Source organism: Melitaea cinxia, chromosome 4, assembly GCF_905220565.1.
Source record: "Melitaea cinxia chromosome 4, ilMelCinx1.1, whole genome shotgun sequence".
In the NCBI taxonomy this organism is placed as follows: domain Eukaryota; kingdom Metazoa; phylum Arthropoda; class Insecta; order Lepidoptera; family Nymphalidae; genus Melitaea; species Melitaea cinxia.
In genome coordinates, this window is record NC_059397.1 from 7,631,040 (window position 1) to 7,642,716 (window position 11,677).

At 31.0% G+C, this 11,677-nt stretch overlaps 1 protein-coding gene across 1 annotated transcript; it reads right to left on the reverse strand.

The window, feature by feature from the left end:
• Nucleotides 1-9,344: 9,344 nt before the first annotated feature.
• On the reverse strand, nt 9,345-11,358 carry LOC123670282 (kallikrein-13-like). The gene is made up of 6 exons (XM_045603788.1): nt 11,325-11,358; nt 11,164-11,228; nt 10,870-11,091; nt 10,610-10,777; nt 10,052-10,216; nt 9,345-9,980 (listed from the first exon to the last, which is right to left on the reverse strand). Exons 1-6 carry the CDS (start codon nt 11,356-11,358, stop codon nt 9,387-9,389), a joined length of 1,248 nt encoding a protein of 415 aa, XP_045459744.1. The 3' UTR covers nt 9,345-9,386.
• Between the last annotated feature and the right edge of the window lie 319 nt (nt 11,359-11,677).

Sequence of the window (11,677 nt, forward strand, 5' to 3'; positions counted from 1 at the left end):
TTACTATAAAGCGCTCGAAAGTATTGTCAAGTATCAATACTCAATAGACTCAGTGTTACGAGCTATTGCTAAATCTAATGTAGGTATGTGTTTTAATATGGTAAGCGTATTCATTAAAACGCTGTTTTAAACTAAAGGTGACAATTAAAATTCAAACTAACGGTATAGCGTTTAGCTTTGAATAGTTGTTACGAAGTTAATGCCAAAATCGGATTAGACAATTATACTTCCTATGTGGATGATGTTAGATAGACTTTTAAAATATAATGGATTTTTATTCTCATAAGATGATCTCATAAAGCAATCTCGATTTAGTATATCTTTAACGAAAACTAAATAAAAGGTTCGAACTCAATAAAATGTAGACTACGCGTAAAGACGCGGGCAAGACTGCTTTCTGAGACGGGTTCAAAGAGTAATTAATTACATTAAGATCTTAACTTTATAGGATTAATTAAAATTAATGTAAATATGAAAATTATACGTTTAAATTTTCTATGTATCAAAATTAAGCGAGCAGTGTCGCAAGACGTGTGGTCATTTTTTGTGCTGTTTTTTTTTTCATAAATTTTTGTTATACATACAATTTTGGCTTGGCCATTAAAAAAAATTATTTTACCATGTAGCGCTCGCCACATTGTTATTTCGTTTTGTACCTAAGTATATTGTATATTACCTGTTAAGTTTATCATGGACATTGTTATAATGTTTGTATTATTTATGTATATAAGATATAATCGTAAGTAGACTTATTGTATCCTACATTAAATAATTAATACATTGATGTATATTAAATATTAAAAATATAGAGAAATGTGAAAAAACATGTTGAATACAATTTTTGAATTTCATGATTATTCAGAATAGTTCAAAGTTAGTTTGTTTAGTGATATTATTAAATCTTCCTCATATTGTGTACTGATAATTTATATTTCCGCATTTACGTAGGCGAAGTTTCATGCATTCCTATAAAATTTGCTATCATGTAAACTATTGAAACATGTCAGACTTCCAAACCAATGATATGACCAAAGAAGTAGCTAATTAAAGCCTTGTTCAAAATGAAATGTTTTTTTTTCTTATATTTATCAACCAACTACCCTTTTGTTGTTAATTGATTATTATAATTATTATTTATATATAATTAGTCAAATTAATGTTAAGAATTAGTATATTTATTTATTTTTATTACTATCGCGAAAAATAATTATAAGCAAGCTCAATTGACAAACAAAAATAATTCATCGTTATTTCAAAGATAAACTATATTCCAGAGACTAGCGCCCGCCTTGGCTTCGCACGATTGCAATGCTAATAGTAAATATATAATAACTGTGTTTGCAGGTAAACGAAAAAAAAAACCGACTTCAATTATATCGACAAGTAATACAACGTAGGTAGACGAAAAATTAGTCAAGTAAAGCAATATCAAAGATTACTCCAAAAGTTGTGACCAGATCTCGATGAAATTTAAATGTGACCATATGATAAACATCGGCTTTCGATTAAATTAAAAATCATCAAAATCGGTACACCCAGTAAAAAGTTATGCGGATTTTCGAGTTTCCCTCGATTTATCTGAGATCCCATCACCAGATCCTGGTTTCCTTATCATGGTACCACACTAGGGGTATCTCCTTTCCAACAAAAAAAGAATTGTTAAAATCGGTTCATAAACAACGAAGTTATCCCCGAACATACATAATATATATATATATATATATATATATATATATATATATATATATATATATATATATATATATATATATGTAATATTGAGTAACCCTCTCCTTTTTTGAAGTCGGTTAAAAAATATAAAATAAATATTTGCAATGTAAGCGCAAAATGTGTTTATTTACGACATCACATTGGAAACCTCTAAAACTATCAGTTTTCCTCTACTATATTATGCATTTATTATACATATAAACCTTCCTTTGGAGTCACTTTATTTAAGAAAGAAAACCGCATCAAAATCCGTTGCTTAGTTTTATATAAAGATCTAAGCATACAGACAGCGGGAAGCGACTTTGTTGTATACTATGTATATTTTAAAAATATTCTTTAAAATCACACACAATTCTAAATGATTATTTATTTCTAACAAAAGCCATCGACACTATATACCTAAGTGTCAACAAGTTACCTAATTAAAGCATAAAAATTAAATACGCTTAATTATGAAAATTAAAAATTATGCAAGTAAAATTTCATTCGTATTATTAATGTATTCGCTAACGTTACATTTCGTCGCTGGACGTGCAAAGAGAAGAAAAATCACCCTAATTTCCCGGCTCCCCGCCTGCCTCCATTGATGTTTGAAAATAGATACAAACGTTATCGATGACATCTCTAAATTCATCAGTAAGCAAGATCATTTCTGGATGTGATATTCTATAAAATACATGGCTTAATCTTGATTTTTATGTTGATTAATATTTATTTGCAAATTAATGACATTATAATATAACTATATATTTGATGTTAGTTAAGATTATACTCTTATAAACTTTTAACTGAGGTAGGGCACAGCAGGAATTTCCTGCTCAAAATATGGAGCAGCCCGACTGGGATAGTACCTCGACCTTACAGATTACAGCAAAATAATACTGTTTTCAAGCAGTATTGTGTTCCTGTTGGTGAGTAAGGTAACCAGAGCTCCTGGGGGGATTGGGAGTTGGGTCGGCAACGTGTTTGCGATGCTTTTGGATGCTTTTAGTATAAGCTACGGTAATCGCTTACCATCAGGTGAGCCGTACGCTTGTTTGCCGACCTAGTGCCATAAAAAAAAAAAACAAATTATCTAAACTGGGCGTCGGATAGAACGTACTTATAATATGGCTCCATTAATATATAATTATCTTTAAAAAAAAGTATTAATTAATGGTGTATTCAAAGTAAGCAAATCAAATAAAGGTGTGACGTGTGAGTAGGCCTTTGCAGCAAACTTCCTCGACCATGAACGACACAATGAGGCGCGTGAAAAATGGCACCGGCCGACGCGACGGCCCACAAATCAAAACTGTGAAACCGTTCGACAAAAAAAAAAATAGAAAAAAAAGCGTAAGCCGAGCGCACACCACTGATGGCTTCTTGCAATAATTTCCGTTTTCAATGAACGCGTTTTTCTTTTTCTTATCACCGCACGAACTAGGATGGTTGGGAATAAATTGAAATACAAAATTGATTGTTGACTTTTCCCGGTCGCTTTATTACTGTCATAAATAGAAAAGAGATTGAAAATTGCCTACCGAGGCGGTGTCGACAGATTTGACGATTCCGTTATTCTTTCACAGAATAGTATATTAAAGTATAATATTCACTGCTTTTTATTATTTTTTATTGTTAGTGTTATTATAAGTAATATATAATGAATATCGATTTTTTGTTGACAAATATGATATAAACAGCAAGAATAAAAAGATAATATACACAAGAAGTATTATAAGAATGATACAAGCACAGCAGTTTTAAATACAAAATTACACAAAACAAAGTTTAAATAAAATAAATAATATCTAAAACAGGAAAAAAAAAATAACTACGCAAGGCTTAAACCGACTACGAAGTAAAAAATATGACCACTTCAAGCACTTGGTAACATAGTTTAGTAGCAAAATTGCCAGAAGCAGTAGGTAATTTTCAATAAGAGCTCACCAGCATGACTCTGCCATCAGACTCTTGGCTAGATTATAAACTGATGAAACTCATGCATTCGTCTACGTTCCCTTTATGAATTGCAGTTTTGATGACTTCTGAAGGGTTCTAAGTAGTTTACCTTCATTATTTTAAGAATAAAAATCCACACGCCAGAAGCACCAGTAATACCGGAACGAAAATGAAAAATTTTGATGGGATATAGTACTTAGTAAGATGTTAAATATCGTACAATAGTAAAAATATTACTTTAATATTTTACAATCATAATTAAATAACAATGAACATCAATTATTCCATTAAATATCAATATATAATTTCCAAAGCATATTTAATAAGTTTTCCAGCTAAATCTCGCCGGACATTGTCCCGATAGCAAAATGACGTTCAAGGTTAGAACGCATGAGCTCAGATATATGATTTGGACTTCCTTAAGAAACTCCTCAAGAAGTTGAATACGCCATCTAACGTAGACTTCAGATCTCATCAAAAAGAGCTCTCAAAGAGCTCTTTTAACTGAGAGATGATGAGAGAAATGAACAAGATGACTTCATTTAGACGTCAAAAAAAATTACTTCCCGTTTATGAGTTCATTAAAAACTCTGAATTCTGAGCTGATAAAAATTAGCTACTTAAGACGTCATGTTAGAACCTCTATAAGAGGTTTTTTTAAATACTTCATACTGAAATCTTCATGATTTGGATGATCACTGAGGTGTGCTATATTGGCTCGTCAAACTATCAACCAGTCGTAAGATTGTTTTCAATGTTAATAACTGTATTCCAAATCTTTGTATAAAAGAGATAAATCTTATTAGTAACATAGTTTTTCCTTATAAGAAGACGTCCTCCTACACCTGATTTAAGGATTAAGGAGTTTAGTTGATATAGGTATACATCGAATATAATAACATATACTCGATATTATGAGGCAAAAACACGTGATAGCTACTTATCTGCATGTTTGGATGTCTATATATAATAATTTATGTAGTATTAAAGATACTTAAGCCTAAACCTATACACTACTTCTTATTCTTAATGTGCCATCTTCTCACGAAGTTCGGCGATCATTTTGGCAACTTGTACCCTTGATACCGCGATAAAGAATGGATGCTTTTCCCAAACTATTGGAGTATATTTTTAGCTAAAATGTTCTTCTATAACCCAAACTGCGCTTGCCTTGTATCTTGTGCTGGATAATAAGTTGTAGCACCTGGTATTTAGAGTTTCTCGTAATATGGCCGAAGTATTCGAGTTTTCTTTTCTTAGCCGAGTATACAACTTCTGTTTTCTTCTTTACTCGACTTAGCTTATAGGTACACTACAAAATATGCTAATAAGCCTCAATTAATAAACATTTTAAATACCTTAAAGCAAAATTTTTAATTTAATTTATTGCTATTATACTATTACTATACATTATAAAGCGTGACTATATTACAAGAAAGAGATTTTAATGCTTATCTCCCTCGTGTTCTAATGTTTTTTCACCGCTAATAAGAAGGTATACCATATATTATTCATGAAAATTATAATGACCTTATACCGTTAGTACTTTAACACCCGTAAATAATATCGTAGGCTATTATTTTTATGGGATATTTTCCCATTTACAGTCTTCAATCGGCAGTCAGAATAAGTTAACAAGTGTCGTTAGTTCTAACAACCCCCCTCCGGCTTGGGATTTACAAATGAAAACGACTCCCAAAACGTAACCACCTAAAGATGAGCCCCAACAAGTGTAAGTCAGATAATTCTTTATCCTATTTTTTTTTTGTAAAAGGGGAGAACTCGAATGTCTACTATAACTGGCGTTGTCTACCCTGGGTGTTTTATTTTATTCGAGTTTTAATTATTAAAAGTTTTATGAACTGCTTATTTCTTTTTATGAGGTTGTTGAATTAATTCCTTTTGTTTGTTTATTCACTGCCCTCGGTGTTAATTGCTAAAATTTCGCAAAATAGTCTTTTCTGTTTTGTAAACAAGTACAAAATCAAACTTATACGGCAAAGCTATTCATGTTATATATTGCTATTTTACTCTTTGAAGGCGTTTTAGTTCTCGAATTATAATTTATTGTAATTTACCTATATAAAAAATACAAAATATCAAATTCTAAGACTTGAACATCCAAAGCAAGCCCTTCTATAGAAAAACTATACTTATTGCATTTTTATTTTCAGTCTTTCATTTAATCTAGGTATACAAATAAATAAAATTGGAGTGTCTGTTTGTAATATTATAATAACAACTTTTTACTAAATGTATGTGGATGTATACACGGTACATATACCATTAACATTTTATAACATTTTTTTACAATTTTTGTCAGTCTGTCTCTCGGTCTGTTTGTTCCAGCTAATCTCTGAAATGGCTGGTCCGATTTTGACGGGACTTTCACTGGCAGATAGCTGATGTAGTAAGGAGTAACTTAGGCTACTTTTATTGTAGAAATTTATTTATTTTATAGGTCTGCGAAATGAACAATAACTTTTTTATAAATTCTACGCAGACGTCGCGGGCACAGCTAGTTAATTAATAAAACACATTCTAAGTACTTACCGAGTTTATACGTGAATTGTTAGTTTAATTTTTGATTTAAGGCTGTCCCATATAGAAGTTTATTATGTTGAATGTAATTTTTTTATCTTTATACATTATGTTTATTACTGCAATATGATACAGTTGGAAAGTTGATTTAAATATTATAAAATAACTAGCTGACCTGGCGAACTTCGTATCACCTTATTTTTTTCTGAAATATAATATTAACATAATATATCAAAATAAAATATAGCCTATCTTTTAAGTTGGATCAAACTGCACACGGTGTGCAAATTTGACTAAAATCGGTTAAGTAGTTTAGGAGTCCATTGAGGACAAACATTGTGACACGAGATTTATATATATTAAGATTTGACGGATTATTAATGATATTCAAACAACCTCTTATCACGTACGTCGAATATCATAAAACATTTTAAGTTCACAAAGAAGCTACTCACGGTGAATTCTCATTCGACGCGGCAAGTCCGTTGTAAGTAAATTTAACTTTAAAATATGCATAACAGTTTCCCAATGCGATCTCCTTTCGGAATTTAAACATGTCGAATCCTATTAAGATACATTCTGATTCCTGCTGCACTTCGAAGCTTGGGAAAGAAAATTCACTTAGATATTGTTATCATACTTTACTCAAATATTTATTTTCATCTATTTAACGCTTAGATTATTAAAGGAAGTATTTGTTTATGCATAGTTTATTTTAATGACTTTATTTAAATAAGTTTATTACTTTTCTATAATAAATGAAATGCGTTTGCATTATTATTATTGTTAACACGAGTAAAACTATGGCATTTATCTATTACTAGCGACCCGCCCCGGCTTCTCACGGGTGCAATGCTGATACTAAATATACTACAGAATGTCTTTATTTATAGTGTGAAGCTAGCTTATGACATGGTTATTAACATAATAAAAACAACAATCAAATATGCGTCGTTATATTACACGTTGTTACAGAATGCGTTGAAGAAATAAAGGTTCACTGTTCGTTCCCCGTAGGTGATAGTGTGATAATATGTAGCCTATATGTTGACCCGATTTCTTAATAATATTCGTGCCAAATTTGAAGTAAATCCATGCATGCCATATTTATAATATGGTTCTGTAGTTTAAATTAGACCTAGAATTAGAGATGGCAACTAATAAATCGCATCCCTTTTACTGTAATAGATTATTATTATAATTAGATTTGCTTGATGCTGAAGCAGTTAGAGAGTCAAATAGCCATTTTTTTAACCGATTTCCAAACAAAAGAAGGTTATCAATTCGACTGTACTTTTAATGTGTGTTACTTCAGATCTTTTAGTGGGAAGACCGATTTCAATAATTCTGTTTTTAATCAAAAGATGATGATTGTCAAGTGGTCTTATTTAACTTTAATCGAGATGTGACAAGCAATGATTGGAGTTATCTTTAATAACGCGTTATTTGCTGACTAGTTTTTCGTCAACCGTCGCTGTATTATAGATTACGTTCGTCGTTGTATTGTAGATAACTACCACATAACTTTTTATTAGGTGGACCGAATACGATGAGTTTTTCTTGAATCGATAGCTGATACTTGTCACGTGGTCCCGTTTAAATGTGATTGAGATCTGACAAGTGTTTTCTGAGATATCTCTCTAATTCTCTAACTAGCTGAGCCTGCGACATCGTCCACGTGGAATTTAACAAAATATTTATTGGTCAGTTCGTAGTTATAACACAAAAAAAAAACTGATATAAAAGTAGCCTATGTTACTCCTTATTACATCAGCTACCTGCCAATCAAAGTTCCGTTAAAATCGGTCCAGCCGTTTCAGAGATTAGCCGGAACAAACAGACAGACAAAAATTATAAAAAATATTATTTTGAATATTTCAATATTACAAACAGACACTCCAATTTTATTTATTTGTATAGATGTATTTATTTATTTATTTTTATTTTATTTTATTTATTCAGAAAAACTTACAGCTATACATAACAAATTAAAAATACAATTAAAAAACTAAAAGCCATTTATAAGTTTTTACAATTAACAACAAAAGAGTGCTGTACTAATTAAGAGCTTGAGTAAAACAAAAATTAAACTTAGGATGGTTTGAGAACTTAGCTGGATCATTAAGCTGCTTAGACATTATTAACTATCGGAAGAGAAGTATTCTGTGGTCACCAATCGTCTAATAGAGTAAGGTTTAATGAGAAAAACATCAACGTCACGATGGTCGCGCAAAAAGTCATTAAATCGCGTAGTAGATCTGCAAATATATATATAAATAGGTAATGCATGTTTATTCGACTACTAGCTGTAACCGCGACTTCGTCCGCGTGGAATTAAAAAAAATATTGTTCAGTTCGCAGCGTTACAAAAAAATAAATTCCTAAAATAAAAGTAGCCTTAGCCAGTGAAATTCCCGTCAAAATCGGTCCAGCCGTTTTAGAGATTAGCTGGAACAAACAGACAGACAGACAGACACAAATTGAAAAAAATGTTATTTTGGTATATGTACCGTGTATACATCTATTTGTATTTAGTATAAAGCGGTTATTTTAATATTACAAACAGACACTCCAATTTTATTTATTTGTATAGATATTGTCATCTACCTAAGTTGTGTTACTAATTCAGTCGTCAGGCAGTCGGTTTTTTTTTGTTTGTGATCAAACAATTATTTTTATAATTTTTTCGCCATATTGTTATCATACAAATCCATACAACTCCTTTTTCCTAAATATCTCTGATTGATTTAATTCTCTGTTTAATATTTAAATTTGACTATTATAATATGCCATCGATATACGTTGATAATTAAAATTGCATCGAAAATGAGGAAAATAATTCAGTACTAAGTAAGTTACTATAAGACGTCAGACCAAGTGTTAAACTTTTGCAAATAAGTAGAATTAAGTAAGGTTGCAGGCTTAACGCCACCGCAGTTTGCTTTAATAGTATTATCAAGTTTCCAGACCGTATTGAAGGAATCTTATACATATTGTACTGAAAATTTAAATAACTGAGTACGTTTACAATTTATATAAAACTACTTTATAAAAACGTTGTATTAGTTACACATCATTTGAACAATGTGGTTCTTATGTTTATGTATATAAAAGTAAATAAAAAGCTTGTAAACAATCTAATGAAGTTTAATGAATTAAGAACATAAATTAAACTAAACCATACCTAGTACAATGAGGTAACCATACATGAAATATTTGAATGAACAAAATGTATTTATGGTTGCATCACTCCGTAGCACTTGTTGTTTAGTTTCGACATTGGCCTTTCTTTCACGTTCTTCTTGTAAATCTGCCATCTCCCTTTCTGTATGTTCGTTTGTTTCAGTTGTAGTATCTTCAACCTTACTTAAGCTAGTAACGGTTGTAGTAGTTGTACCTTGTGTAACTCTCACAGTAGTTGAAGTTGTTCCTTGTGTTATAATTTCACTGGTTTCCGCCACAGTTGTCAGAGTGGGCGATGTTATTGTACTAATACTTGTTTCATTAATATACCCATCGACAAGCTTAATTTTTATTTCTTCCGTAACAGACAACGGTGATGGTGATATTTTCGTTACTGGGTCTTTATTTATAGAAAAACATATTGTAGCACACTGTTCCTCTTCACATTTTTCCTCTATTGCACATGATATCATATCGTCCCAGGAACTCAAAAGCTGATAGAGGTATGGTTGATTACAACCATTGATGTATGTTTGCGTACCAACTAAATCGTTATCACATATCAGAGGACCACCGCTATTACCCTGTAGTAACAAATACATTAATCAGTTTTCTTCTATATGTTCTTTTAAATTGTTGAATATAAATTTCTCACCTCACAAAAGTCTGAACTCGCGGAAATGTTACTTTTTTCATCAATAGTCGCGCAAACCATTGTGTCATTACTGAAGTTGCTACCACATTTATCTTGCGAAGATGGTATCAATCTAACAAATATTGTCATTAAAATTCTTTCTTCTATTATTTTTTGGATATGTCTCTTAAACAAAAAAAGAAAAATATCTTTATATATATATATAATATATAAAATTCTCGTGTCGCGGTGTTTGTAGTTAAACTCCTCCGAAACGGCTTGACCGATTCTCATGAAATTTTGTGTGCATATCGGGTATGTCTAAGAATCAAATAACATCTATTTTTCATATCCCTAAGTTATAGGGGGGGGGGGATGTAAGAGGGTTGATAAAATATAAAATTTTGTGTGCATATCGGGTAGGTCTGAGAATCGGCCAACATCTATTTTTATTCCCCTAAGCTATAAGGGATTGAGAAGGTTAATAAAATATATGGCAAAACAACGTTTGCTGGGTCAGCTAGCACATATATATATATAGAATTAAAATGTAACATTTAAAAAATACAAATTACTTACAGCATAAACAAGCATGAAACAGTTTTCACCAATCATTTTACTTGACCTTATTGCATATGGCTTCACTGTCGCAGTGATGTTAAAAGGTAAGAGTGTCTTCAATAGCGATATGTCGTTGTACCACCATTCCGTTCTATTGAAAACATAAGGACGAACAACACGAATTATCTGTGAAAGCAATGTGCCATTTATATCGAAATATTTCTGCAAAAATAAATGTTTATATTTGAAAATTAGACAGTTTGGATATATTTTGTTACCTCCCGTTCTTGCTCATTTTCGTCTTCGTTTAAATTAAAATTGGCATCAATGCTAATAGCTCCGACTCTAGCTACAAGAGTTTTTTTTGGAAATAAGCTCAGAATGTTGTCAGTTTCGAGAGAAGCAGTGATCAGCCAATCATTTTGTATCAAGACGGCACTTCGTGTAAATTGTCCTCTTAAGCCGTCTTCTACAGTTTGATCCGGATAGTAAACAAAAGCCTAATATAACAAACAGGAATTAACGATAAGTTAATGTAAACAATTAAATGCTGTAGACATTATAAATCTTACCATGAAAGGAAAGGTACCCCTTTTGATAACTTCTTCTTCGGAAGCCACATCTCTAAGTAATAGTGCTAGAAAAATAGGAATATGTTTATCATACTATATTTCTATTACATATAATATATATAAAGATTCATTTTGGTACAGTTATTATTAAAAATTCTTACCAACAATTGCTATTATTAATGTTAAAATACGCATATTTTAGAAAATTACAAACAAGAAGCTCTTAGTAACAGACGTTTTAGTTTATATCATAAATTTTTGACGTTTACGTATTTTGAAAGAAGAATATATATTTTGCTTTTTAAAAATATTTCTATCTGCACTATCTTAATTTAAAATATAAAAAGTTTGAACATTTTTAATCACTTATTCGAATAAAACTCGCATAAATTTTTTAAATTTTCTCCTTGTAAAAACCGAATTAGTCGAGTCACGTCCCATTATTTTTTGTCGTTATCTCTGACAAAGTTGCGTCGATCTAGTCGAGGGCATTAATCAGAATCGCAACGGAGCT

Coding starts and splice junctions, on each gene's coding strand:
- LOC123670282 (XM_045603788.1), bottom strand. CDS start 11,358: ATGCGTATTTTAACATTAATAATAGCAATTGTTG. Junction 10,778..10,869: donor AAAATGAGCAAGAACGGGAG/GTAACAAAATAT, acceptor TTGCTTTCACAG/ATAATTCGTGTTGTTCGTCC. Junction 10,217..10,609: donor GTTTCATGCTTGTTTATGCT/GTAAGTAATTTG, acceptor TTTTTGTTTAAG/AGACATATCCAAAAAATAAT.